Raw genomic sequence first — 27,039 nt, forward strand, 5'->3', positions numbered from 1 at the left:
CATGAAGGCTTTCATTTAAATTTTGAATTTGAGTGTGAATGTGGGGAAAATGCCTTCAAAGTTTATTCTGCTATTATAAAAATTATGTGTAATATTGTTTTAAATAATTATACAAAAAACAAAAATAGCAGCCATCAAAGTGATGAATTTTCAAAAAAGTATAAAAAGAAAAGTAATGCTAAGGGGAATAACAAAAAAAGAAAGTTATCGACTCTAAACCCCAACACTTCACATCAAACCATGTGAGAAATTGTTGTTATAGTTATTTCTAGCGATATTTGTATATAATTTAAAATAAGATATTATTTATTTAAAATAAAGTATTTTACACATATTCTTGTTATTGGTTTTTTTGTATAATAATAATAATATATTAAAACCCAACTATAGACTCTGGTTTTGTTAATAACATTCTGTTTTTTTTATTATTTCGCTTATGTTGGATAATAAAAAAAGTTAGCTACTTTAAGAACTAGATTTTTGTTCTTTATCAAATCAGGGTGTTTCTAAATAAGTGCGAAAAACTTTAAAGGGAAAGGAACAAAATGCAAAATTTTGACGCCTGTCAAAATGTTCAGTGTATTTTAAATGCAATCATTTTTTTCGAATCCTGAGAAAACTAATAAGTATTTTTGAAAAATTTAATCGCTGAATGAAAGATTACTTTATTACCGAGGGCCGAAAGTCCCTTAGAATGAATGAAAAGTTGTTTTTGAATGACATATTTGAAACTAAAAATCACACTAAATTTTCTTAATTTTTCGCCCCTGTAACTTATTAAAATAAACATAGAAGTTTTCAGTGACTTTCGGCCCTCGGTCCTAACGTAATCTTTCATTCTGCGTTTAAATTTTTGAAAAATACTCATTAGTTTTCTTAGGATTTGAAAAAAATTAATCCCATGTATATTCTTGTTATTGGTTTTTTTTTGTATAATAAACGTTACTTACAAGGAAGCACTTTTAATTTTATTTTGTACAAACTTCTAATTAATAACATTTTCTTGTTCGACTCAAAAATACTATAAATTTTACCAGAATTTCTACTTTAAAATTGTGTTTTCAAAAGCGGTAGTCCGAAAGTCGGACTACGCACGTCATCAATTGCGATGTTGCCTTTTTCTCTTCATGGCTTGTTAAGTAAAGGTGGCTATGCCTTTACCAACTCCCCGTGTGAAATGAGCTTAAGATACAAGTATTTGGTTTTAAAAGTGCATTTTGAATACTTCGACAAGGTCAACTGAACCTCTAATAAAAGCAGAAGAAATAATGAGGTTATGAATTTTATCAAATTGACAGTAGTGTCAACAACAGCAGAATTATAAACAAATTAGTTTATAGTTTTTAATTGTTTTAAGTTTGAATTAAAATTTTAAAAGTGTGTCATGGTAGATTTAGGTGGAGGACATGATGGACCCATTGAACATGGTTTTTCTAATTCGGTGTTTATTATTCCTGGAATAGTTTTTGTTTCACTAAGTGGTAAGTAGAAAGTAGTATTTTACAAGTACACCAATATTAAGCTGCATTGTTCATATTTTAGAATTTTTTATTAAATATTTGTAAAGTTTTAAATTCCTGATAGAAGTTGAAGAACATTGCTAGTTGTATCTTTTTGATTTTTTATTGAATTTCTTGATTTAATTTATTATGGAGTTCCATCCTAGTGTTGTTTTTGAACAGCTGAAGAATATTATCTGAAAGTTTGCTAAAATGGCCCTTGTTTTTGGGAAGAAGCTTTTGGCAAGGAATAGAGAATAAATTTACTAATTTGAGATCCAGTTGTTTGTGTTGCAAAATAGATCTGCATAACATTTTGTAGCTCGCAGGAAGTTTAGAAAATATGGTGATGGTGGTTAAAATACAGCTTAGAATGCTTTGATATTTTTGGATGCTGTAATACATTATGTAGAAGAAATACATCTTTTAGATATTACAACATCCATCGAATTACCTGCTGCATTTTTCCTCCAAGACTATTCAAAAAGAAGCAACCCCATCAGCAAAATGCAGCAAGCTTTGGTTGCAATACTTAAAGAAGAAGAAGTGAACAACAAGAATATACCTACCAGCGACAGCAGATAAGAAAATGTGAAACAAAGGTCTAAATCATACAGGATACACTGCAACACATAATACACAATTTATACATTAAAAACTCACAATTTACTAACACTCCCAAACACAGAATCGCATAACACATGGAAAAGATGCATAAATACACAGAATAATCAGAATTTGATGTATCATGTGGCATAAAACATCCACCCTCATATCTTTTTAGCTAAAGTGTGACTGTTGCCTACAATACCATAGGCAAGTAAATCAAACCTCAATTTTTTTATTTTTTGATATAACCTAACATCAAAAACATCTTGGATATCCAGCAGTGGCGGCTCGTGACCTCAGTATGCGGTAGGCTACACATATACTTCGGGTAGGCGACAAAAAATATCCTACAATTTGTAATAAATTTTGAGCCATCTTGCAATACTAAATGTAATCTATGAGCACAACAATGTGTAAAAATTGCTTTTGGAGCATCTACTTTAATTTTTGATTGTAATCCGTTTAAAGAGCCAGCCATTACACTTGCATCATCGTAAAATTGAGCAATTAATTTATTTTTGTAATCATATGGCTTAAGCACGTTTGAAATTAAACTATATAGAGCGTCTGCAGATCTATTCTCGCTAACATCAAAAAACCCTAAAAATCTTTCTGTTACCTGACCAACTTTGTTAACAAAACGGATTGTTAAAGTACACTGTGATTTTTCGGTTATATCAGTAGTATCGTCCGCTAGTATAGAAAAAAATTGACTTTCATTAATTTCTGTTGAAATTTCAATTTTTACGTAATCGGCAAGGCAATCTATTAAATCATTTTGTATTGTTTTTGACAAACCCGTGAACACCCCTTCTATTTTTTAACATGATCCTGGATTTCCTGATCGCGTTTAACTACTAAATTAAAAATTTCTTTAAAATTACCCATGTTTGAAGAATTATGGCTCTCATCACGACCGCGAAATGCAAGTTCTTGTTTTACTAACAGAATTGTAACATCAATTTCTTCAACTTCTTCAATCTTTTTCAACTTCTTCAATCTTTTTCAACTTCTTCATTATATATCTTATTAGATAGAGAAATTTGTCCAGCTAAAGTACTGTCAATAGTTTGTTTATTTTTTTCTAACGGTTTTAAACCTAAGCAATTGTTTAAATGTTCTTTCGAAGATTCATATTTTTTTACACTAGCTGAAAATTTTTTCAAATCTGAATATCCCTGACTCACCCAAACATTTTGCTTCAAATTTGAGAGCAACAGACAAGGCCAACAAAAAAGTGAATTTTTAAAATAACTTCCGCTTAGCCATTTATGATTTTCATACCATATTGTTTTAAACGATCGCGAAAATGGTTGATTGTCTTTTGTCTTATCTGTGGATAAAATTGTTAAATTTGGTAAAGGCCGGCCCATTGAAATAATTTGTGATCTTTCTTGATTTTGGCGCCTTGAAAAAGGCGTCTCGATCAAACTGCATATTACATCATTTAAAATATTCATATTCGATGACTAAAGTTTTTCCACCAATAAAACTAACACACCTACGTTTCAACAACGTCAAATATTACTTATTTTATTTATGTATCAAATAATAATTTACTCTTCGAATAAATTAATAAGTTAACAATTAACCTCGCTTTAAATTTTTAATTATTTATATAATCTAATAACACAATTCGTCAGTTTAATTTTAAATTATCCAAATTGTATTGAAACACAATAAAAATATAATGGACGACTGACAAATAACTATTCACAGATTTATTTGTCGTTAGTGAATTATTACTAAATTAATATAAAATTAAAATGCTCTTCAATAGACTGATCTCAAATTTACCTGTTTATTATTCAGTTTTCATAAACAAATTTAAATTGTCCTACCTAGTTTTATTCAATACTTAACCTACTAATAACAGCCAAAATCAAAAAACAATTATTTAAAACAGTTTCACAAGACACAAGAGAAGCAACTGATAAAATTTTGTAGGTCCGGCTATAAGACTCTGTGCCTATCCGCCCTTTCAAATTCGTAGAATACGGTCGCTACCAGCAAACCTGCAGCAGGCCTGCTCACGTAAACAGAGAGAGATCGCACGTCATTTCGGTGTTGGCGTCGTTCTATTTCAGGCTACGTTTTCAAGTGCCTGACCAAGGAAGAATATAGAATCTTATACAGTACTACTGATACTACAAGGAGCGTACAATAATTATAACTACGGAGAAAATTTTTTGGATATTTTTAAAAATAATTTGTATAATTTTTGCTATTTTATTGTAGGTATTGTGTCAAAATTTATAAATTACAATTTTGAAATAAGTAATTTATATTAATAATTTATATTATTGTACTACATTTGAAGAGGGTAGGCGGCGCCTACCTTGCCTACCCCGACGGGCCGCCCCTGATATCCAGAGTAAACATCAAATCTTTTTAGGTAAAAATGTAATTACATATCATTACAATCGATTGTGGCTGGCTAATCCCATATAAACATAATATATAACATGGGGATTGGTGTTTTTATTGATATATAAGACCTGATCTGTTGATTTCACCTTGTCTGATGCTAACTTCGAGAAGAATAGTAATGACATTGGGTCCCAATTTCACTCAGTCACTGATTAAAAACTTATCTGTTTCTTTCCCATTTATTTTGACTGTAATCTTTCGAAGTGCAAATTTTATCATTCTTTTTTTCTTTTTGTTTATTCCCATTGGTCATAGTGCTTTGTATATTTCTTTCTGTTTTACTTTGTCTAAAGCTTGTTTAAAGTTGATGAATAGGTTCATATTGATATTCTCCAATTTCATTATTTTTTGTTTTTTGAGATAGCTTGATTGTTATACACTCCTGGCCAAAAAAATCGGGACACCTTAAAAATGAGTCATTTTGATGTCTCGCATCTTCTAAATCTGTTGTCCGATTTTAGTGATTTTTTTAATATGTTATAGCCTTATTCTCTAACAATATGGATATAGTAATAGTGTTACTGAACAGGTAAATGTCATTGTATACCGGGTGTAACAATAATACTGTGTTTTTTCCTGAAAGTTCGTAACACCCTGTGGAATATTCTAGCATTTAAAAAAAATTGAAATTAAAACTCAATTATAGCCTTAACATTTCTTAACATTTTGCTTTTTGACTCATTTACTTATGTTGGATAATGACAAAGTTAGGTACTTTGACAACTAGCCATGTTCTTCATCAATACAGGGTGTTTCTAAATAAGTGCGACAAACTTTAAGGGGTAATTTTGCATGAAAAGATAATGACAGTTTGCTTTATAAACATATGTCTGCAAATGCTTCGTTTCCGAGATACGGAATGTTGAATTTTTTCTTACAAACTGATGATTTATTTATTACTCTAAAACCGGTTGAGATATGCAAATAAAATTTGGTAGGTTTTAAGAGGTAGTTATTTCCTATTTTTTGGCTTACAACTAAAAATTTTATATTCGCCAGTGGTGTGCATACAGGTAATATCACAGGGTACTTTGACCCTTGTGCACGCCAATGGTGAATATAAAATACATAATTGTATGTCAAAAAATGCGCAATAACTGCCTCTTAAAACCCACCAAATTTCATTTGCATATCTCAACCAGTTTTAGAGCAATAAATAAATCGTCAGTGTGTAAGAAAAAATTCAACATCCGGTATCTTGGAAATGAAGCATTTGCAGACCTATGTTTATAAATCAAACGGTCATTATTTTTTCATGCAGAATTACCCCTTAAAGCTGTCGCAGAAACTTCATTATCCAACATAAGTGAATGAGTCAAAAATCGTAATGTTAAGAAAGGCTAAGGCTACAATTGAGTTTAATTTCAATATTTTTTAAATGCTAGAATATTCCACAGGGTGTTACAAACTTTCATGAAAAAACACAGTATTATTGTTTTAACCTGGTCAGCAACAATATTACTACATCCATATTCTTAGAGAATAAGGCTATAACATATTAAAAAAATCACTAAAATCGGACAACAGGTTCAGGAGATTCAAAACATCAAAAATGACCCATTTTTAAGGTGTCCCGATTTTTTTGGCCAGGAGTGTATTATATACCTACTGCAAGTATTTTTTATTTGCAACATTTAGTATGGCTATTCATTTATAGTTGTGGCATTAACTGTTTTGGTCGTTTTTATGAATTGATCACAGTGTCACTTTAATCCTTCAAAGGAACAATATACAACTGTCTTTTGTATATGTTCTTGTTCCTTTAGCAACTTTTCCAAATGCTTATAGTACTGGTCTTCCATATTTGAAAACTTCTGCTGTTACTTCATCCACTCTTGGGCTGTTATTGTTCTTTAGTTTCTTTATTTTTTTTATTAGGCGATATTTTCTGTTTGTTCCGGATCAGTATTTTCCTTCAGTTTTTCTTCTTCACGGAACATCAGTGGTGGGAGGGAGCCAGTCAAGTAAATATCGCTTTAATTTTACATAAATAAATGTGTATGTTTATGTAATAGCAGTTCTGTCAGTGGTGTAGAATTTGAGAAGGGCCCACCATTCACTTTCCAATGTTTGTTGTACGCCTTTGGTAGTAGCCAGAAATGTTTATTTAACATAATTTAGTAGGGTCTACAATACCTACACTTTCTGTCACATATGACACGGATATGTCAAATAGGTTTAAAATATTTTTTTAATAAGTATAGGTACTGTACACGATCGGTACTCACCGGAGGGACCGCAGACGTTCGGATACAATTAGCGTCTCTTTGCAAAGACAATGACGTCGACTTTGCAAAGTAACAAGACACTTACTCAACACACACACTACACATTACACCATATACAATTACGTGGCTAAAGGTTCTAGTTCTAAACCAAGGCCAGAATCAGAGAAAAAAAAAGGTACTGTACACCCTACTAAATTATGTTAAATAATAGTTTCTGGCTACTACTAGAGGCGTACGATAAAGGAAAGTGAATGGTTGACTCTTCCCAAAATCTACTCCATTGACAGAATATTTTAGCATAACTTTTTAGGCTATTGATTATGTACTATAGAAAGGAACTACAACGTTAACGGGGTTTTATTATTTCATATCGTCAATGAATCTCTATATATGAAAAAAAACGCGGAGTGCTACCATTTAAAGGGGTGCGTTTTTGAGAAATGGGTGAATTAGTCCCTGGGCACAGGTTACATTAGGGTGAGTTCTATGAACTTTTGGTACAAACAAGTCTACATAAAAATTGTTCCTGGTTAAATTTCCTATCTACATATAACTTTTTAAAGTCAAAGATACTTTTTTTTACAAAAATATATTCAAAAAGAAAGCACAAAGAAACCCAAAAGAAAGAAATTTTGTTTTTTGTCCCATAACTTTTGTCCACAAGGATATAGGTATAGACATTGCTTCACAGAAAAAAAACTTACATATTTTCTCTTTAAAATGATGTTTGGTAGAGGTCATTAGGATTTACAGTTTTCAAGATATGATTTTTCAAAGTTTGCCACTCACAGCAATTTTGGGCAATTCTCCTTGTTATTTCGCAAATATTGTTCTGTAACTTTTTTCTACGCAACTTTAGGCATATGCAATGGTACATGTAAGAGGAATATAAATCAATTACCTTTAAAATGTTCTACTGTATAATGTTGTACGACTTCTTTTAAAGAGATTATCTTTTTCAAGATTTTATACTTTTAACGAGTTTTTATATTTTTTACGATTATTTTTTAAATTTCAAATTATAACTTTTTTTTTCTATATTTAGGTATATATTATATAATAAAAAAGAAAGCTTATTCTTTTTACTTTAAAATGGTGTATTATAAAAAATTCTAGGATTATTTTTGAATAAGATATGGTTTTTCAAAATGTAATAAGTACTTGCATCAATTTTTGATTTTAGGATTATTTTTTAAATTTCTCATTACAACTTTTTTATGTGATTGTGTGTTATGATTGAATCTTATTTTTTATACGTACTATTTACTGTCAAAGCTCCTGCACCACAAGCTTTGCTTGAAAAAATAGCATGTAAATGTACCAAAGGATGTACAAAAAACTGCGGTTGTAGGAAGATAGGAATTAGTTGTTCAATATTCTGCAAAGGGTGCATGTGCATGGGTACTAATTGTGGAAACTCTAAGATAACTGAGGTGCCAGAGGAAGATATTGAAGCTAAAACTAACGAACAGATGGACTTTGATTTTGAAAATTTTTTAAATGTTAACATTTAAATAATTTTAACTAAAGTGACAGGTAAAAAATATCAAAGAATCACTCGGTTTCCATTATTTAAATATAGATGAAACACCATTTTAAAGAACAGAAAATAAGCCCTCTTTATTGAGCAATATATAGTATATTCATGTACAAGAAAAAAAATTTATAATGAGATATTTAAAAAATAATCCTAAAATCAAAAATCGTTGCAAGTACTTATTACATTTTGAAAAATAATATCTTACTAAAAAATAATCCTAGAATTTTTTGTAGTACACGATTTTAAAGTAAACAAAATAAGCTTTTTTTATTATATAATATAATATATACCTAAATATAGAAGAAAAAAGTTATAATGAGAAATTTCAAAAATAATCGTCAAAAATGTAAAAAATAATATTTTTTTATATTAGGTATTATATAATATATAATATAATATTATATTATATATAATATAATATTATATAATATATTATATATTATATAATATTATTTTATTTTTATACATATTATAAAAAATCGTTAAAAGTATAAAACCTTGAAAAACCATAATCTCTTTCGAAAAGAAAAAGTCGTACAACGTTATACAGTAGACCATTTTAAAGGTAATTGATTTCTATTCCTATTACGTGTACCATTGCATATACCTAAAGTTACGTAGAAAAAAGTTACAAAACAATATTTGCGAAGTAACAAGGAAAATTGCCCAAAATTGCTGTGAGTGGCTAATTTTGATAAATCATATTTCGAAAACTATAAATCCTAATTACCTCTACTGAACAGCATTTTAAAGAAGAAATATGTAGGTTTTTTTTTCTGTAAAGCAATGTCTATACCTATATCCTCGTGGACAAAAGTTATGGGACAAAAAACAAAATTTTTTTCTTTTGGGTTTCTTTGTGCTTTTTCTTTTGAATATATTTTTGAAAAAAAAAGTATCATTGACTTTAAAAAGTGATATGTAGATAGGAAATTTAACCAGGAATAATTTTTATGTAGGTATGTTTGTACCAAAAGTGCATAGAACTCACCCTAATGTAACCTGTGCCCAGGGACTAATTCACCCATTTCTCAAAAACGCACCCCTTTAAATGGTAGCACTCCGCGGTTTTATCATATATAGATGTCCATTGACCATATGAAATAATAAAACCCCGTTAACGTTGTAGTTCCTTTTAGCTATCTTATTTTGAATATAATCAATAGCCTATTTAGACTCTCCAATACTTCCTATGTAAATAATATACTCTTCATTTGTAACGATAAAGTCATTAGTTTTCGAGATATTTGAAGTTAAAAATGAAAAGGTACAGTTTAAAAAAAATTTTACGGAAATTTGAAAAAATTTTGTGAAAATTCGCTTTTTTTTATTCAGTTTTTCATGGTTAAAATATATTTATTTTTTGGTCAAATTGTGGTAAATTGTCACGTAAGAAACCTTTCTTTTTCAAATGCCGTATGATTTTTTTGTTTCAGAGATCACAACCTGCACCGGCGAACTGCGTGGACAGTTTTGTAAAGCACGCTTATAAGCGAGGGACCGCAAATTGAACCTAAGCTGCGATCACTGCTTGCGCTCGCTGGTCTTACTTGGGAACGTTTGTCATCGGGTACAGTTTTTCTTGAGTCGTGGGATGCGTGACTCACTGCCAGATGTTTATTTTTATTTGTTTTTGTTTGCGAGATGAACGTATCTGAAATGAATACGGATGGTATTACCTAAGTACAATTATTTATTGTGATAAATAAAAATATTAGCATAGTCAAAACCCCGAGTGAAAACTGCTTTGTCTTTGTCATTAAATTCTGATAACTTTTGGTAGACTAAATAAGCTTATATATTAAATAATTTTGGTAGACGAAATTAATAATCAAAGTTATACCTTTACAATAACACATTATTAGAAAAATAAGGTGAAAATGATTCATGTTTTTAAAACCGTGATCGATAAATATATCGTATTACCCTCAAATTTAACTTGTCGGCATATTACATTTTTGTTTATGCTTAAAAATTAAAAACGAAATATGCAGATAGTGTTATTTTTTATAACCGATCAGTAGTAGCGGAGCGATTATGAAATAACTCTGATATTATTTTAAATATGTAGGTATTATGTGCAGAAATAAAATAATACTCAGTGTAAGACATCTTATTATGCACCCGCTTATGATCAAATTCGATGTTTTTGAAAGTCATACCGCTACGACTACTAGGGACATGTAAAATATTTTTAAAACGTTACGAGTTACATGTGCGGAAATACCGATTTAAAGTTGCCTATTCAATTCAGTACAAGGATCAGATACATAAGTATTTTGTAATCAGTATTTGTACTCAGTATCACTGACAGCCAACGGTTGGGTCGGATTAGGTTCAATATGTGCGCTAGAAAAATAAATGCACGGGTCATCCGTCCCGCCGGCGCAGGTTGTGTCTCGCTTAGGTTCAATTTGCGCCTGGCTTAACTGTCCGCCATCCAGAGTGGCAGATCCAGCATCGTCAAGAGGAGGGGGGGGCGATTGGCTAAATTTCTATGAAAAATAAATGAATAAATGACTGTTTTTATATTCTTTATATATATAACTTGGTATGAGAGAATGAGAGGGGGGGCCGATCGCCCTCCCCTGGATCCGCCACTGGCCATCGGAACTACTTTTTTTCGAGGCCCCGACTTTTGCGCCCTCTACAATATTAGTGTACGTGCATAAATGAAAAAAGATATATATTTTTTTGTACTCTCTAAGGGCCGGTTGTTCGAACGCTAATCAAAAATGATCATTATCAAATATTTAATTACTGTCACAACTGTCAATGTCAACTTTGATTGGGTTGCTGAAAACATAATTATTGATTACAATTATGAAATTACTTAATGAATTATGTTAATAATTGTTATGTTAATTGATTAACTAATCTCATAATTATAATCAATTATGTTTTCAGCAACCCAACCAAAGTTGACATTGACAGTTGTGACAGTAATTAAATATTTGATAGTGATCATTGTTGATTAGCATTCGAACAACCGGCCCTAAGAGTTAGATATTAATATGTGAAAGTTTTATGTTCATTTTTAATAAAGGTTCTGAGAAAAAAATTTATGAAAAAAATGCCTATTTTTGGTCTAAAGTGTACTAGTACCTTAATCGGTCATTAACCTTATTTTCTGTGCAAAACTTTTAAAATAGACAACAAATTTTACATTATTTTATTTCTCAAATAACCTTGAAAAAAAACCATGTTCCTATTTTTCATTTAAAGGCTATAGTTAATTTACAAAACACCATATAGTACATAATATTCATCCATATCGATACCCTGAACTTTGTTTACTTATTATATAAAAAGTTATCAAAATAAATGCTTACTACATAAATGATAAGGATAACCAATGAGCTAAGGTATTAATAGTCTGGTACAATAATTATAAAAACTTCATTTTTAACCATGTACACAAATGAAGGTAATACATATATGATATCATAGTAAATTATACAGGGTGTAACAAAAGGGAGGCCATAAATTAAATCACATAATCTGGGATCAAAAATAGTTCAATTGAACCTAATTTACCTTAGTACAAATGTGTACATAAAGATAGTTACAGTCCTTTGAGTTACAAAATAAAAATCAATTTTTTCCAATATATCGAAAACTATTGAAGAGATTTTTTTATTGAAAATGGACCTGTAGCATTATTATGGCAGGAACATTTTAAAAAAAAATACCAGTGAAATTTGTGCACCCCAGAAAAATTTTATGGGGGTTTGGTTCCCTTAACCCCCCCCCCCAAACTTTTGTGTACGTTCCAATTGAATCCAGATTTAGCCATACGGCTCACACTCCCTCTAAGGGGAAAATTGACTCATCCCAGATACCTATGGTATCAAAAAAAAAAGGATTGGGCTCTGGTGAGACTCTTTCCGTGTTATCGAGCCCTAGGTGACTTGGAATGCAGGTGTATCTCCCAAAAATTTTCGTACACTTCTGGCCGTCGCGAGTAGTACAGCTTTCTGCATGGTCTTATAAAGATGTTCATTCAGACCCAGCTTTTTTATGCCTTTCGAGGAGGGTCTTCGCAATGACTCCAGTAGTAGACATAATAATCGGTATAGTCTGGGTACTTTGCATTCTCCATTGCCTTCGTATTTGAATTTCTAGATCTCTGTACTTGGCGATCTTTTCAGTAAATTTACTACGTAGATTATTGTTGTAAGGTATCGCCACATCAATTAGTGTTGTTTGTCTTGTTAATTTATTAACTAATATGAGATCTGGTTTATTATTTGCCGCTGTTTGGTCTGTGAGCACAGTGCGGTCCCAGTATAGCTTGTAGTTGCCATCCTCAAGCATACTCTCAGGGACGTATTGATAATACGGGAGATGGTCCGTTTGGAGAAGTCCCAGCTTGATAGCTATCTCTTGATGAAGGATTTTTCCCACTGCGTCATGCCGTTCCTTGTATTCAGTTGCAGCAAATGCCTGGCAGCCCGCTGTAATATGTTGGATGGTTTCTTGGGCTTGACATCCATATAGGCATCTGTCGTTTTGAACCTGAGGGTCTTTGATGATATATTTCAGGTAATTTCTTGTTGGTATAACCTGATCCTGAATGGCCAGTAAAGAACCCTCCGTTTCAGGGAACATCTTTCCTGATGTCAACCAGTAGTTCGACGCTATATTGTCGACATAATCTTGGCTGACCTCATGGGGATGTCGCCCGTGCAGAGGTTTACCCATCCAGGCGCGCACTTTTTCGTCCTTAGTAAGGTGGTTTATGCGCATTTCTGGTTCCCTCAGTTTGATCGGTGTTGTGTCATCTACTGCGCAGATAGCGCGATGTAGAGTAGATGTCTCAGCCTGCATCTGAAAATAAGTTCTTAAATTAGCAGTTTGTTTATCTAATTGCTCACCTATATCCATAAGTCCTCTTCCTCCTAGATTCCGTGGTAGTGTTGTTCTTTCTACTGCACTTTTAGGATGGTGTTTTTGCGCCTTTGTGAGGTGTGTTCGTACTTTTCGCTGAAGATTTTCTATATCTGTTTTTTTCCACTTAACAATACCAAATGAATAGCTAAGCGCGGAACAAGCGTAGGTGTTTAGTGCCTTAAACAAATTTTTACTGTTAAGCTGTGAACGAAGCAGCTGTTTTATCCTTCGTATAAACTCAGTAGTTATTTCAGTTTTCATTTGCTTATGGTCAATTTTCCGCGCCTGCTTTACTCCAAGATGTTTGTATATATCGTTTTCACCCATGGCATCGATGTTCTGGCCATTTTGCATATCGAATCCACCGGGCTGTATCTTTCCTCTGACTATATTTAAAACGCGGCACTTGTCTAGTCCAAAGTGCATATTAATATCATTAGAGAATGTTTCTACTGTTTTTAGCATCTGTTCTAAATTCTCTCGAGTAGAAGCCATTAATTTCCATATACAACAAATGATTAAGCTTCGCTACTACAGTATTGTTGTTTTTAATGCTAAAACCTGAGTCAGTGGAGTTTAATAGCTGTGATAGTGGGTTCATAGCCAAACAGAACCACAATGGACTCAGCGAGTCTCCTTGAAACAGGCCTTGGTTGATTGCGATATCTTCCGTTTCGATATTGTTTTCACCAGGTATTTGGAGGTGAATTTTAGTCTTCCAACTTGTCATTATATGCCTTAAAAAAGTCACTATGTTATCATCGACTTTGTATATTCTTAATATATCTATAAGCCATTCATGCGGCACTGAATCAAAGGCCTTTTTGTAGTCAATAAAGGCAGTAAAGAGGTTCCTTTTTTTGGAATATGCCTGATTAGAAATGACTGAGTCGATGATAAGTTGTTCTTTGCAACCCATAGAACCCTTAGCGCATCCTTTCTGTTGAGGCTCTATGATATTGTTTAAAGCACAGTGTTGGTAGATACGCCGGATTATACAGGATGTGACCAATTTATACAAAGTTGGAAGACAAGTAATTGGGCGGTACTTGTCTGGATCTTGGGTGTTATTTTGACCCTTTGGTATTAAATAAGTGGTTCCCTGAGTTAGAAATGATGGTATTTCCTGCGGGTTAGAGATAACATGATTAATTAATGTTAATAAGCACTCATGTGTACTCCAAAACTTCTTAAGCCAGAAGTTCTGAACTCCGTCTGGTCCAGGAGATTTCCAGTTATGAAGCTCTTTGATGATATTTGAGACCTCTTCAGTAGTGAATGGTTCGTAGTTAGCTGTGACGGAGTGTGACGTAGTGGTGACAGTTGTGCGTCGTATCTTCTATCCAGCCAGCATTGTTGTTAAGAGCAGCTGGTGTGGAAAGTTGATTTCCCCAAAACTCATGAATCTCTTCTTGGCTTGGGTAAGACTTGTCGACGCTTTCTACGGTGGAATTGAGTTTTCGGTAGAACGCCTTCTCAGAATTCTCAAAAAGTGCATTGTCACATTTTCGGTTGTTACTAACTTTATACCTTCTTAATCGTCCTGAATAGACGGAGAGTTTTTGTTTTAATGTATCCAGACACTGTTGGGCTGTGTTATTTTCTAGATCGTATCTCGAGTGTCTTGCAGTGATCCGTATTATTTCTTCAGCTCTCTTAATGACTTTCTACTTGTTACACGTCTTATATATTCTGTGACTTGACCAATATCCCTACGCAGTAATTCAATTTTTCCGAGAAGTCTTTTTTCCCAGGGTACAATTCTGTTACCAGTCCTTCCGTTATTAGTACCCCGTCGTGTTATGATCTTAACGCCCACTACATTAGCAATTGCTGTTGCTGCACAGTAGATTAGCATATGCAGATATTCCAATGTGTGGGCTGCTACGACATAGTTGGGTAGGACTTCAATGTTTACAATTTGTAACAGCGCACCTAGTTTCTTACAAGAGTTTATTCGTGGTAGCGGTGGTCTGCTAAGTGGATTTGTTCCATTAAACTCTTGAAAGGCACGAGCCATTTCGTTTGCTAGAATATCGCGCAACTCGTTGTTTTCCTGCTGTGTATTGTCAGGTTGAGTTTCTGGTATGGGAATCTCAGGAATCTGCTCATCAAGGATTTCATTAGGGACTTGATCTAAAACTAGCCCTTGGTTGTTAATCTCCCGTTCGACTTCGCTTTTGATCGTATTGCGCCTAGTCTCTGGGATAAGGTTGTTTCTTATTATTATTGTGGTAATACCATTAGTTAAGCACAATGTTTTTAACATTTTTGCCACGAATGACATTTACCTGTCCAGCCACAGTATTACTACATCGATATTCTTAAAGAATAAGGCTGTAAGAATAAAAAATCGGACAAGTTTAGGAAATTCGAGACATCAAAAATGTCCCATTTTTAAGGTGGTGCGTTAGTTTTGCTGCTCAGTGTATTTCATATTATTTTCCAAATACCCTATATATTATCCCATTCATTAATATCTCTGAAATTTATTCTATAACTGATAGTAATAATAAATGTATATTTTTGTAATATTGGATGTGGAAATTACGAAATTTGCCCGACCTATAAACATACGTGATGATTTGGCGCCACATCACTGGGTTTCAAATAAAACGTCAAACTACTCGAAACACAGCAGGAAAATTGTATTTCATTTAAACGCTGAAAATGGCAGAAAACGGTGGTGATGTTGGTGGTATCCCGAATGTGTTTGGAAAAGATGGAAAAATTCCCACAACAGACGAACTTCTAAAGATGTTGGAAGGGATGTCGGAACTTAGTGAAGAAAATAAACGGGAATTAAGAGAGAGTATTCTAAGCGGAGGACTAGCTAGAGAAGCACAAAATATGGCTGATTCTGTAAAAGAAAACGTTGCATCTGGTGGTATTTTAGGAGAATTCACAATTTTATTCATTTTCCTTTCAATAGTTTTTTTGATTCTAGGTAAGCTTAAGTAACATATGTTATCGTGTAATTGTATAAGAGAAACATTTAAAAAAGTACTTTTCGGTCACTATAATTTTGTAACTTTTGTTTTTGTATTTCTATTTTGATTGTGTCTTATTTTTCCTTTTTTTATCTTATGAATTCTTTTTTCTGTACCTAATTATCTTTCTATAGATATCTTTATATTATGTATAGATTCCTATGTATTCTTGTTGCATTGCTGCAATTGCGCTGATCTAGTCAATCACGCAATTTCCCTTTTTGGCAAATTATCATGCAATTATGATGTTCCTTGTATTTTCTACATTATTTAAATAGTCATCATCATCGGTGGCTCGTTATGAGCCAAAGCTCTCTTCAGAACAATCCTCCATTTACCTGTTTCTCTGGCCACTCATCTCCATGCTCGAACTTCTTCTTCTTTTGGTGCCTATTCGTTTCGAATATTGGCGATCATTCTGGCTATAATTATTTTATTAACTGATGCTTTAAAGAGATTAGTAGTTGTTGTTGTGGAGAACCATTTCCTCAGGTTCTTTAACCATGATATTCTTCTTCTCCCAACTCCCCGCTTTCCGAATACTTTACCTTGAAGGATTACCTTCAGTAATCTGTATTTAGTGCCGTTTCTCATTATGTGTCCGAGATATTCTAACTTTCTCCTTTTAATCTTATACATCACCTCTCTTTCTTTCCCCATTCTTCGCAATCGGTCTCGTTGGTTATCTTGTCCGTCCATGATATCCTTAGGATTCGCCTGTATTCGCGGTGTGTAAGTACTTGGAGGCGATACGAGAAACGACCGTGCACGAGTCGCGGAGAAATATTGTAACTTTCTTAAATAATTCATTGTCAATTGAAATTGTCAAATTGACGTATATTTCATATCTACTGTCAATGAAGAAGAAAAATTATATATTGCTCCACAATATTGATCATCATCATCAATGGTGCTACAGCCCTATGAAAGAGCCTCGACCTTCCCAAGTCTATTACGCCAGTCAGTCCTATCCATTGCCAACCGTTGCCAGTTTGCTGCGCCTATTTTTCTCCCATCCTCATCTACACCATCTTTCCATCTAAATTTTGGCCTACCCCTATTTCTACTTCCCACAGGTTGTGACATAAGGATTCTTCTAGGAGGGTTGTTATGCTGTGATCTTGCTAGATGTCCTGCATATCTTAGTCGTCCTATTCTTATAAGAGATACTACGTCTTTTCCACCAAATATATGTTTATATCTGTGGTATACCTCGTAGTTGTACCTCCTCCTCCAAATACCATTTTCACAGATGCCACCGAATATGCCTCTCAGGATCCTTCGTTCAAATATAAGCAGAAGGTTTTCATCTGCCTTGGAGATGGTCCATGTCTCCGATCCATATGTCAACACTGGTTGTATAAGGGTTTTGTATATGGTTATTTTTGTTTTTTGGCTTAAGTTTCTGCTTCTCATATGTCTACTTAGTCCAAAATAGCATTTGTTCGCTAGGATTATCCTTCGCTTGATTTCTTCTGTCATGACGTTTTCCTTGGTGATCAGGGAGCCTAAGTATGTGAATTTGTCCACCACTTCAAAGGTAGAGTTATCAACAGAGAATTGGTGACCGATGTTTCTGGCTCTATTGTTGGGTGTTGATGCCACCATCTTAGTTTTCTCCTCGTTTACTGTCAGGCCCATATTTTTTGAGGCATTTGAGAAGGTGGTATACATTTCTTCTAGTTTGCGTGTTGTGCGGGCAACTACGTCCACGTCATCGGCATATGCCAAAATTTGGGATGATTTATTAAAAATATTTCCTCTGTTGTCTATTCGGGCATCTCTGACCGCCTTTTCCAGAGCTATGTTGAAGAGGAGACACGCCAGCGCATCTCCCTGTCGCAGCCCAATATTCGTTTCAAACGCCTGTGATTGTTCGCCCTGTATTTCGACTTTGCAAACGACTTTACGCATTGTAGCCTTAACCAATCTTATCAGTTTGTCAGGGATGTGGAATTCATCCATGGCTTCATACAATTTATTTCTTAGGACACTATCATAGGCCGATTTAAAATCTACGAAAAGATGGTATGTGTCGATATTGAATTCATTGGTTTTTTCCAGTATTTGTCTTAGCACAAAGATCTGGTCTGTTGTTGATCGACCAGGCCTAAAACCACTTTGATATTCTCCAAGAAGCTCCTCTGAATATGCACTTAGGCGACCATATAAAATGCTCGAAAATATTTTGTAAGCTCCATTTACCTGTTTCTCTGGCCACTCATCTCCATGCTCGAACTTCTTCTTCTTTTGGTGCCTATTCGTTTCGAATATTGGCGATCATTCTGGCTATAATTATTTTATTAACTGATGCTTTAAAGAGATTAGTAGTTGTTGTTGTGGAGAACCATTTCCTCAGATTCTTTAACCATGATATTCTTCTTCTCCCAACTCCCCGCTTTCCGAATACTTACCTTGAAGGATTACCTTCAGTAATCTGTATTTAGTGCCGTTTCTCATTATGTGTCCGAGATATTCTTATGTCGGACACATTCACGGATGTCGGAACTTAGTGAAGAAAATAAACGGGAATTAAGAGAGAGTATTCTAAGCGGAGGACTAGCTAGAGAAGCACAAAATATGGCTGATTCTGTAAAAGAAAACGTTGCATCTGGTGGTATTTTAGGAGAATTCACAATTTTATTCATTTTCCTTTCAATAGTTTTTTTGATTCTAGGTAAGCTTAAGTAACATATTTTATCGTGTAATTGTATAAGAGAAACATTTAAAAAAGTACTTTTCGGTCACTATAATTTTGTAACTTTTGTTTTTGTATTTCTATTTTGATTGTGTCTTATTTTTCCTTTTTTTATCTTATGAATTCTTTTTTCTGTACCTAATTATCTTTCTATAGATATCTTTATATTATGTATAGATTCCTATGTATTCTTGTTGCATTGCTGCAATTGCGCTGATCTAGTCAATCACGCAACTTCCCTTTTTGGCAAATTATCATGCAATTATGATGTTCCTTGTATTTTCTACATTATTTAAATAGTCATCATCATCGGTGGCTCGTTATGAGCCAAAGCTCTCTTCAGAACAATCCTCCATTTACCTGTTTCTCTGGCCACTCATCTCCATGCTCGAACTTCTTCTTCTTTTGGTGCCTATTCGTTTCGAATATTGGCGATCATTCTGGCTATAATTATTTTATTAACTGATGCTTTAAAGAGATTAGTAGTTGTTGTTGTGGAGAACCATTTCCTCAGGTTCTTTAACCATGATATTCTTCTTCTCCCAACTCCCCGCTTTCCGAATACTTTACCTTGAAGGATTACCTTCAGTAATCTGTATTTAGTGCCGTTTCTCATTATGTGTCCGAGATATTCTAACTTTCTCCTTTTAATCTTATACATCACCTCTCTTTCTTTCCCCATTCTTCGCAATCGGTCTCGTTGGTTATCTTGTCCGTCCATGATATCCTTAGGATTCGCCTGTATTCGCGGTGTTTAAGTACTTGGAGGCGATACGAGAAACGATCGTGCGAGAATAGCGGAGAAATATTGTAACTTTCTTAAATAATTCATTGTCAATTGAAATTGTCAAATTGACGTATATTTCATATCTACTCTCAATGAAGAAGAAAAATTATATATTGCTCCACAATATTGATATGATATGCAATTATTAAATAAAGGTAAATGTAATTAATTGTATTTGGCTTGCATTACTGCATTTTAATAACTAATTTTATTTACTACATACAATTAGGCATTCCAAATCACGTGATATAATATGGCTGCTGGATGGCAAAACTGTCATCCATAGGCGTATCCAATTATTAAACCATTTCATATTTAATTTGCTATCACAATTTCACAGATTTCGCTACACAATTAACAAAAAAACAAAACCAAACAGGATATTCTTTATAAATTTGTCAATATTTAATGTAAACATTAGATACGCGATGACCACCCCCCTTATCCATGTCTATGGCCATGTCAGTTTAGCCATCCACCGGCCACCACTGACAGTTCATTGGAATCCCTAATTGTTTACGTTTTAATAACATAACCTGAATCTTATTTTTTCTTCTTATTATTTTTTTGGACTATGGCCTTGACAATTATCCAGCAACCAGGACCATATGATTGGCCAATATAATTAAAAGTGCGAATAAAAGTGCAGAGCGAAGAAACCAGGTGTCGCTTTTCCGAACTTGCACGGTCCCAATAGCCACATCTCGAAGACTTCAAGTTTTTTCTCCATTGCTTCAGTGAACATAGCTTTGAACTTTGTCCATAGCTGACCTAAATAGTGTCGTGGTGCTCACTTCATACCACTGGCGGGGATTCCTAAACCAGGATGTTTTTCTGCGTCCAATGCCGCGCTTTGCCTCTATCTTTCCTTGGATAATTACATGTAGCATTTCATATTTCGGATTTCTAGTCACGTGGGAAAAATACTCTAGTTTTCCTCTTTTGATGATATTCAGTACTTCTCTTTCTTTGTTTAGCCGCTGCGTTACCGCTGGATTTGTTACTTTGTTCATCCACGATATCCTCAATATTCTTCGGTAAGCCCACATTTCAAAAGCCTTAATCCTCTTGCACATTGTTTCCGTGAGGGTCTATGCTTCCATTCCATAAAACAAAATGCTGAATACATAGCAGTGTAATCAGCTTATTCGTAAGCGTTATTTTTAATTCTCTGTTGGTTAGTACCTTTTGCATTTTGCTAAATGTTGTTCTCGCTTGCATTATTCTGCAGTTGATTTCCTGTAATAAATCCCATTTTTTATTCACCCAGCAGCCTAAATACTTGTATGCTGCTGGGCCATTGCTGGACTTGTATGTCTCTGCACTGTGTCTCCATCTATTATATCTGCTAAGCTATTAGCTATATTTTTGTTTTTGCTGATGACCATCCATTAGATTTTCTTTATGTTTATCTTTAGACCAATTTGTTGGCTATGGTCCATTACAAAATGTAGGAGTGGCTGCAAATCATCCCTGTCCATTGCTAACAGAACTGTGTCATCAGCGTATCTCAGATTATTGATGATTATTCTATTGGTCATTATACCCCCTGTTCTGTCTTCTACTGCTTCTCTGAAAATCTTTTCTGCATACAAATTAAACAGAAGCGGGGAGAGCACGCAACCTTGTGTAACTCCTTTCAGAATAGGAATTTCTTCAGTAGTCTGGTTGTTAATTCTGATGTCAGCTGTTTGATTCCAGTACAAATTGGCTATTATCGGAATGTCTTGTCCATCCAGGCCTATCTCTTCAGACAAAGTAGGCATATTCATCAACATTCACATCCCGACATCTCTGTATAAGAACCTGAATGCTAAACAGCGCCTCCCTTATACCGAAACCACTCTTGAAACCAAACTGCTGCGACAGTCATTTGCAGAGCTTCATTTGAATAGTGTTTAAATTGCCCATTGTAATTTAAAATGGTCGGTCGGTGAGCATTATTATAACAATGAAATACTGAAAACTTTTGTTTTCAATATTTCCACATATAATTTATTAAAATTTAATGTCACTACGCAGTACCGGTGCTAGGGTATAAGGTGCACGCCTGCAAAACTAGCACAGGCGTCCTTTGGTTATTTAAAATCAGTATTTTGTGTAACACCGACAGAAAAAAGCTCATTATGGCGCCCCCTAACCAACGGCTCCCGCCTGCAGTGCATCCCTTGCAGGCCCGTTATCGCCGGCCCTGTCACTACAACTGTTTCGGCAGAGTGCCTTTCTCAAGTGATAAGTTTTTACAATGCGTCTACACTTTAAAGTCTCTAACTGAATTTCATGCGGTCAAACTGACAGAACCTTTGACAAACGCATAGCAGAACACAAAAGGGCTTTCAATAATAGGAAAACAGAATCTACGTACTCACTTCACCTTCTAGCTAGATCATAATCATTATTTTAATGAACAGTATCAAATTCTTCATATTCAAAATAAAGTCCTTTTTTAGAATCTATGGAAATTAATAAATTTAAAAATAGAGATATGATTCTGAATGACCAACTTTAGACAAACAGCTCCCTACTCCCACAGATCACCTGTGCCTACTCCTCAACCTATTCAGTTAAAGACTTTAAAGTATACACGCATTGTAAAAACCCATCACTTGAAAAAGGCACTCTGTCGAACAGGTCCGGCCCCAGGGGTGGACGAGCTGGGCGGCTGCCCAGGGCGGTAAAAATTCAGGAACGGCAAATTTTAGAAGACAGCCAATTTTTGAAATTGAAGAAATAATAACTTATGTTTTTAATATTTTAAAAATCCATAATAATCAATAACAAGAGCGGCAAAAATGCAACTGTAAAAACGAGAATTAAGTAAGTGAAACAATAACAATTGCAAGGTTCGGAATTGCAATTCGACGGAAAATCAACAACACCGCCTTCTTCATCGCATAAGAATAGTAGGATCAGAACTACACTAAATTCACTGAAATTCACTTAAAATTAACTTTACTGAAAATGGATATAATAATTAGAAACATATTTATGTCTGAAGCTTTGTCCAGCCACGTTAAGTCTCCAGCTCATCTACAGTCACAGCGACAGTGGGTAGAACTAGCAATTAGACTAGAATCGGGCAAAATCATAGATGAAGAAACACAAAAAGTTCCAAATTCAGAAACTGGTCATTGGAAAAATGTAATACAACGACTTATATCAATAATACAGTTCTTAGCACATCAGTGTTATCCAATGAGGGGCGATTCTGATAATAAACATTTTCATCAAAACAATGGTAATTTTTTAAGCTTTTTGAGATCTTTAAAAATTTTGATTCTGTGTTACAAGAGCACATTAGGAGAATAACTAATGGGAGTAACAAGCAGCATCACTACTTGGGAAAACGTATTCAAAACGAAATTATTCAGCTCCTCCATGACCAAATCAAAAATAAAATTTTAAACTTTTTGAAATCAGCAAAGTATTATAGCATAATTTTAGATTGTATATCTGATATTGCTGGGGTGGAACAGATGACTATTGTTGTACATTTGGTCGATTTAGGTTCTTGTTCACAAAGTGTTAAAATTGAAGAACATTTTCTTGGATTTGTGCCTGTAGTGGAAACCACTGGCTTGGGAGTTACAGAGTCCCAGAATGAACTGGGAATATCTTTGGAAGATATGAGAGGACAAGGGTATGATAATGGGGCAAGCATGGAAGAGAAGAACTTGGGAGTTCAAAACAGAATTTTGAAAATGAATCCTAGAGCATTTTTTGTCCCATGTTCTAGCCATTCACTCAACTTAGTCGTAAACGATGCTGCTAAAGCCTCACAGTTTGCAGTTTCTTTCTTTTCCTTAGTGACAAAATTTACAACTTTTTCTCAGCATCTGTTCATCGTTGAACTATGCTAAAAAATCATATTTCTACCCTAACATTGAAACCTTTGTCCGAAACTATATGGGAAAGTAGAATAATTGATGCAATTACTCCCATTAGATACCAAATTGAAGAAATTTACGATGCTCTTGTAGAAATCACTGTGAATAAAAACAACGATAAAATGGTTGCTCATGAGGCAAGCTGTTTGGCAAATCAAATCCGTGATTTTACTTTTCTTTGCTCTGTGGTAATATGGCATGACATTTTACTTCACATCAACGTAGTCGCATATTATGCAGAGTGTTGATATGGGAGCGTATCAAGCTATCAGTTTATTAGAAAAATCGGAAATCAATTTTAAGTCTCTCGGAAGTGATTTAAAATTCCAGGGCTATTTGACAGACGCAAAAGGGCTCATCAAAGTTAGAAATTGAGAATCCGAAAAGAAGGCTGAATATGAAAGTATGGACCTAGATCCAGAGACACGATATAAAGTTGACTTCTATTTAAAAATTATAGACACAACCGTTAATGCATTAAGTGATAGATTTCAGCAAATTAAGAGCCATGGTGAAATTTTGGAGTTTTTGCGTACACCAAGGGGGAGGGGCGGCGGTCGCCCATCTTGCCTAGGGCGGCAAAATCCCTAGGGCCGGGCCTGCTGCCGAAACAGCTGTAGTGACGTTAATATTTTAATAAATTTTGTGCAAATATTGAAAACAAAAGTTTGCAGTGTTTTATTGTTAGATAAAATGAACTTCCATCAAGTAACAGTCGAATCCATCAATTATTATAACAACGAGTTTAGTTATTTTTTGACGCGTACCTAATGCCACGGAGTAGTTTGCAGAATAGTTCTCTTCTTTAGACGGTATCGTATGCAGCTGATAGGTTAATGAAAGCAAAGGTTGTTTTTAGCTTTCTTTGAAAATATGCTTCAATATGTGTTGTTAAGGATAGGATCTGATCTGTTTAACTGTGGATAGGTCTGAACCCTGCTGGCTCAATGGGTATACTTAGATTCAAATATGTTCCTACTAATTTTGCTGCAGGTTAAGCGTTCCAGCAGCATAGACCCGTAATTTTGAGACTGATCATTTGCCTTTCCTGGTTTTAATATAGATGTAGACTTTTTAAGTAAGTGAATTACGACTGGCCGTAATTCAAGGGTCGCCATATGGTTTCCGGGTGAAATATCACTTTTGCATTCCATCGCCAACTAGTAAATAGTGCAGACTAAATATAAATGGTATTAAGTGACGTTTATATAAACTGCTTATTGAAAATGGCAAATATAGCTATTGTATCTTTAGATGAAATAATTTGGACATTTTTATAAATATATTTTGATAATTGTCTTTCTGACATTACATTATATAACAACATTGCGAGGTGATACTATAAAGTATAAAGGAAGATATTATAGTCTCCCACGCTATTTTGAACTTACAACAAAATACAAAAGAATTAAAAATCTAAATCTAAAATCTTGAATTGATGTTCAGGTATAAGCGGCTGCTGTGGTGAATTGTTAAGATCAGTACGTTCTCCAGTAGCAGATTCATTAATGGGTACCATTCTACCATTTGATTATCATGATGATCAGGTTCTATCATTAGATCTACATTTTCATTGATAGGGTTTGGATATAAATGAACTGGAGGAACTGAATGTTGGATAGACGGTAGAAGATGTAGGGGAGGTTCTTGATATTGTGGCTGATAAACAATTACTTCTGGTTCGTTTACAAAGGTTACATTCTTTTTAGGTACCATGGTTTTACGAATTTGGTAAATGTGACGTTTTAGACAATACCCATCATCAAGTTGTGACTTGGTAATGTAACAATCCATACTTTTTAACAATTGTGCCAAATTTCCAAAGTTCCTGGTTTCCTTGGTAATACCTTACTTGTACCCTCTCTCCCACATTTAACTGTCTTGCACCAGGAGGTTTTGGATGACGAAGTGCGTCGAGTTTGATTCTTAACGTTCTGTTCAAGTACATTTCTGCTGCTGATTTTCCACAGGAAAGTGGTGTCGCCCTATTTTTTAAAATAATTTCTTGTACTTTCTTACTCATGGGTATACAAGCTTTTAGTCTCATTTTTAGAGTTTGAACATTTCGTTCAACTAAGTCATTTATATCAGGATGACCAGGAGCAATAAACTTTTGAAAAATACCATGGATTTTTGAAAAATGTTAAATTGATCACTTTACAAAAATTGTAGCGTTGTCTGATACCATAATTTGAGGATATCCGTGAGCAGAACATATCTCTGACAGAGGATCAATTGTTCTTTCTGATGTTGGCGCATCCTTAACAACTTTGATTTCAGCCCATCGTGTTTAGCGTCAACCATTACTAAAAAATAAAAACCTTGGAAAGGACCCGCATAGTCAATATGAATGCGGGGGACCGCATTCATATTCATATTGACTATGCGGGTCCTTTCCAAGGTTTTTATTTTAAAAATCTGGTTATTCAATGTTTTACCTCGTCGCCAATTTATTATATCTTTGTGTTATGTTACGTTATGACATTACATTACATAACAACATTGCGAGGTGATACTATAATAAAGGAGGATATTATAATATCCGAAACGTTTAAGCAATAATAAAGTTTTTTATCTTGTTTAAATCTAATATCAAATTAATGTTTGGCCTTTTTGTTTCAGTATTCTTTGGTTATAAACTGTATTCATCGCTGATGGAAAAAGAAAGAAGAAAAGAGGAAAAGAAACGACAAAGACAACAAAAGAAGAAGAAATAAGAAAATGTATTGTGTGTTGTAATATATACAAATTTGACTATCACAAACATTCCATTATGTACCTGTTTTTTGACTCTTTACTACGTAACTTTGTGGCAGCTGAACATATTATAAAGTGACTTTCCTTGTATTATATTAAATATGACGTGACGTATTAGAAAGTCTAAAAAACAGAGCCTATGAGTATAAGAGTTAACTGTACATTTTATGTCATTTTAAGAAAATTGTGTTCAAAGTTTCTTGTATGTGAAAGTATCTATGAAGTCTATTTTAATGTTGTATTGTTGTAATATTTTATGCTATATTATTTAAGGAATATAAATATATTTATGGCAGTTATCTGTAGTCTTATAATTATAAAAATTGTCTACCTATCAAAAAGATCGCCCGCTAATATTATTCTGAACCATTCTCTTTTCCAATGTCTTGCTTGTTTGTCACTATTTTTCCTTTCTTCCGTATTCTTTCTTGCGTTTGTTATCTCCCTGTTGTCTTCTTTTTCCTTCCATCGTACTTCAGCTTACCGTTTCCCATATTTTTCCTTATCAGTATGTACATATTATGCCATTGGATCCTCTGCTTTTATGACTTTGAATGTTCTTCGTTTTCATCCCTTGTCTCGTGTTTGTTTAATCACATTCGATCATACTATTCTTTTTTTTTAACTTCATTCTATCTATCCATTTTCTTCTTCTTCTTTTTGTATAGACATGGCTCTGTCTGTTTTTTCAATGTCCCTCCAGTAAGTTGTCGTTCCATCG

At 33.9% G+C, this 27,039-nt stretch overlaps 1 protein-coding gene across 2 annotated transcripts; it reads left to right on the top strand.

Moving 5' to 3' along the window:
- The first annotated feature begins 1,229 nt into the window (after window positions 1–1,229).
- Window positions 1,230–26,617, top strand: LOC114332078 (uncharacterized). Of its 2 annotated transcripts, none has more exons than XM_028281788.1 (2): window positions 1,230–1,481; window positions 26,184–26,617. In XM_028281788.1, exons 1-2 carry the CDS (start codon window positions 1,385–1,387, stop codon window positions 26,276–26,278), a joined length of 192 nt encoding a protein of 63 aa, XP_028137589.1. In that variant the 5' UTR covers window positions 1,230–1,384; the 3' UTR covers window positions 26,279–26,617. The 2 variants fall into 2 exon arrangements, with proteins under 2 accessions (XP_028137589.1, XP_028137587.1); XM_028281786.2 differs by lacking the exon at window positions 1,230–1,481 and adding an exon at window positions 15,806–16,146.
- The last annotated feature ends 422 nt before the right edge of the window (window positions 26,618–27,039 follow it).

This window comes from Diabrotica virgifera, chromosome 7, assembly GCF_917563875.1.
Source record: "Diabrotica virgifera virgifera chromosome 7, PGI_DIABVI_V3a".
NCBI classification, from domain to species: domain Eukaryota; kingdom Metazoa; phylum Arthropoda; class Insecta; order Coleoptera; family Chrysomelidae; genus Diabrotica; species Diabrotica virgifera.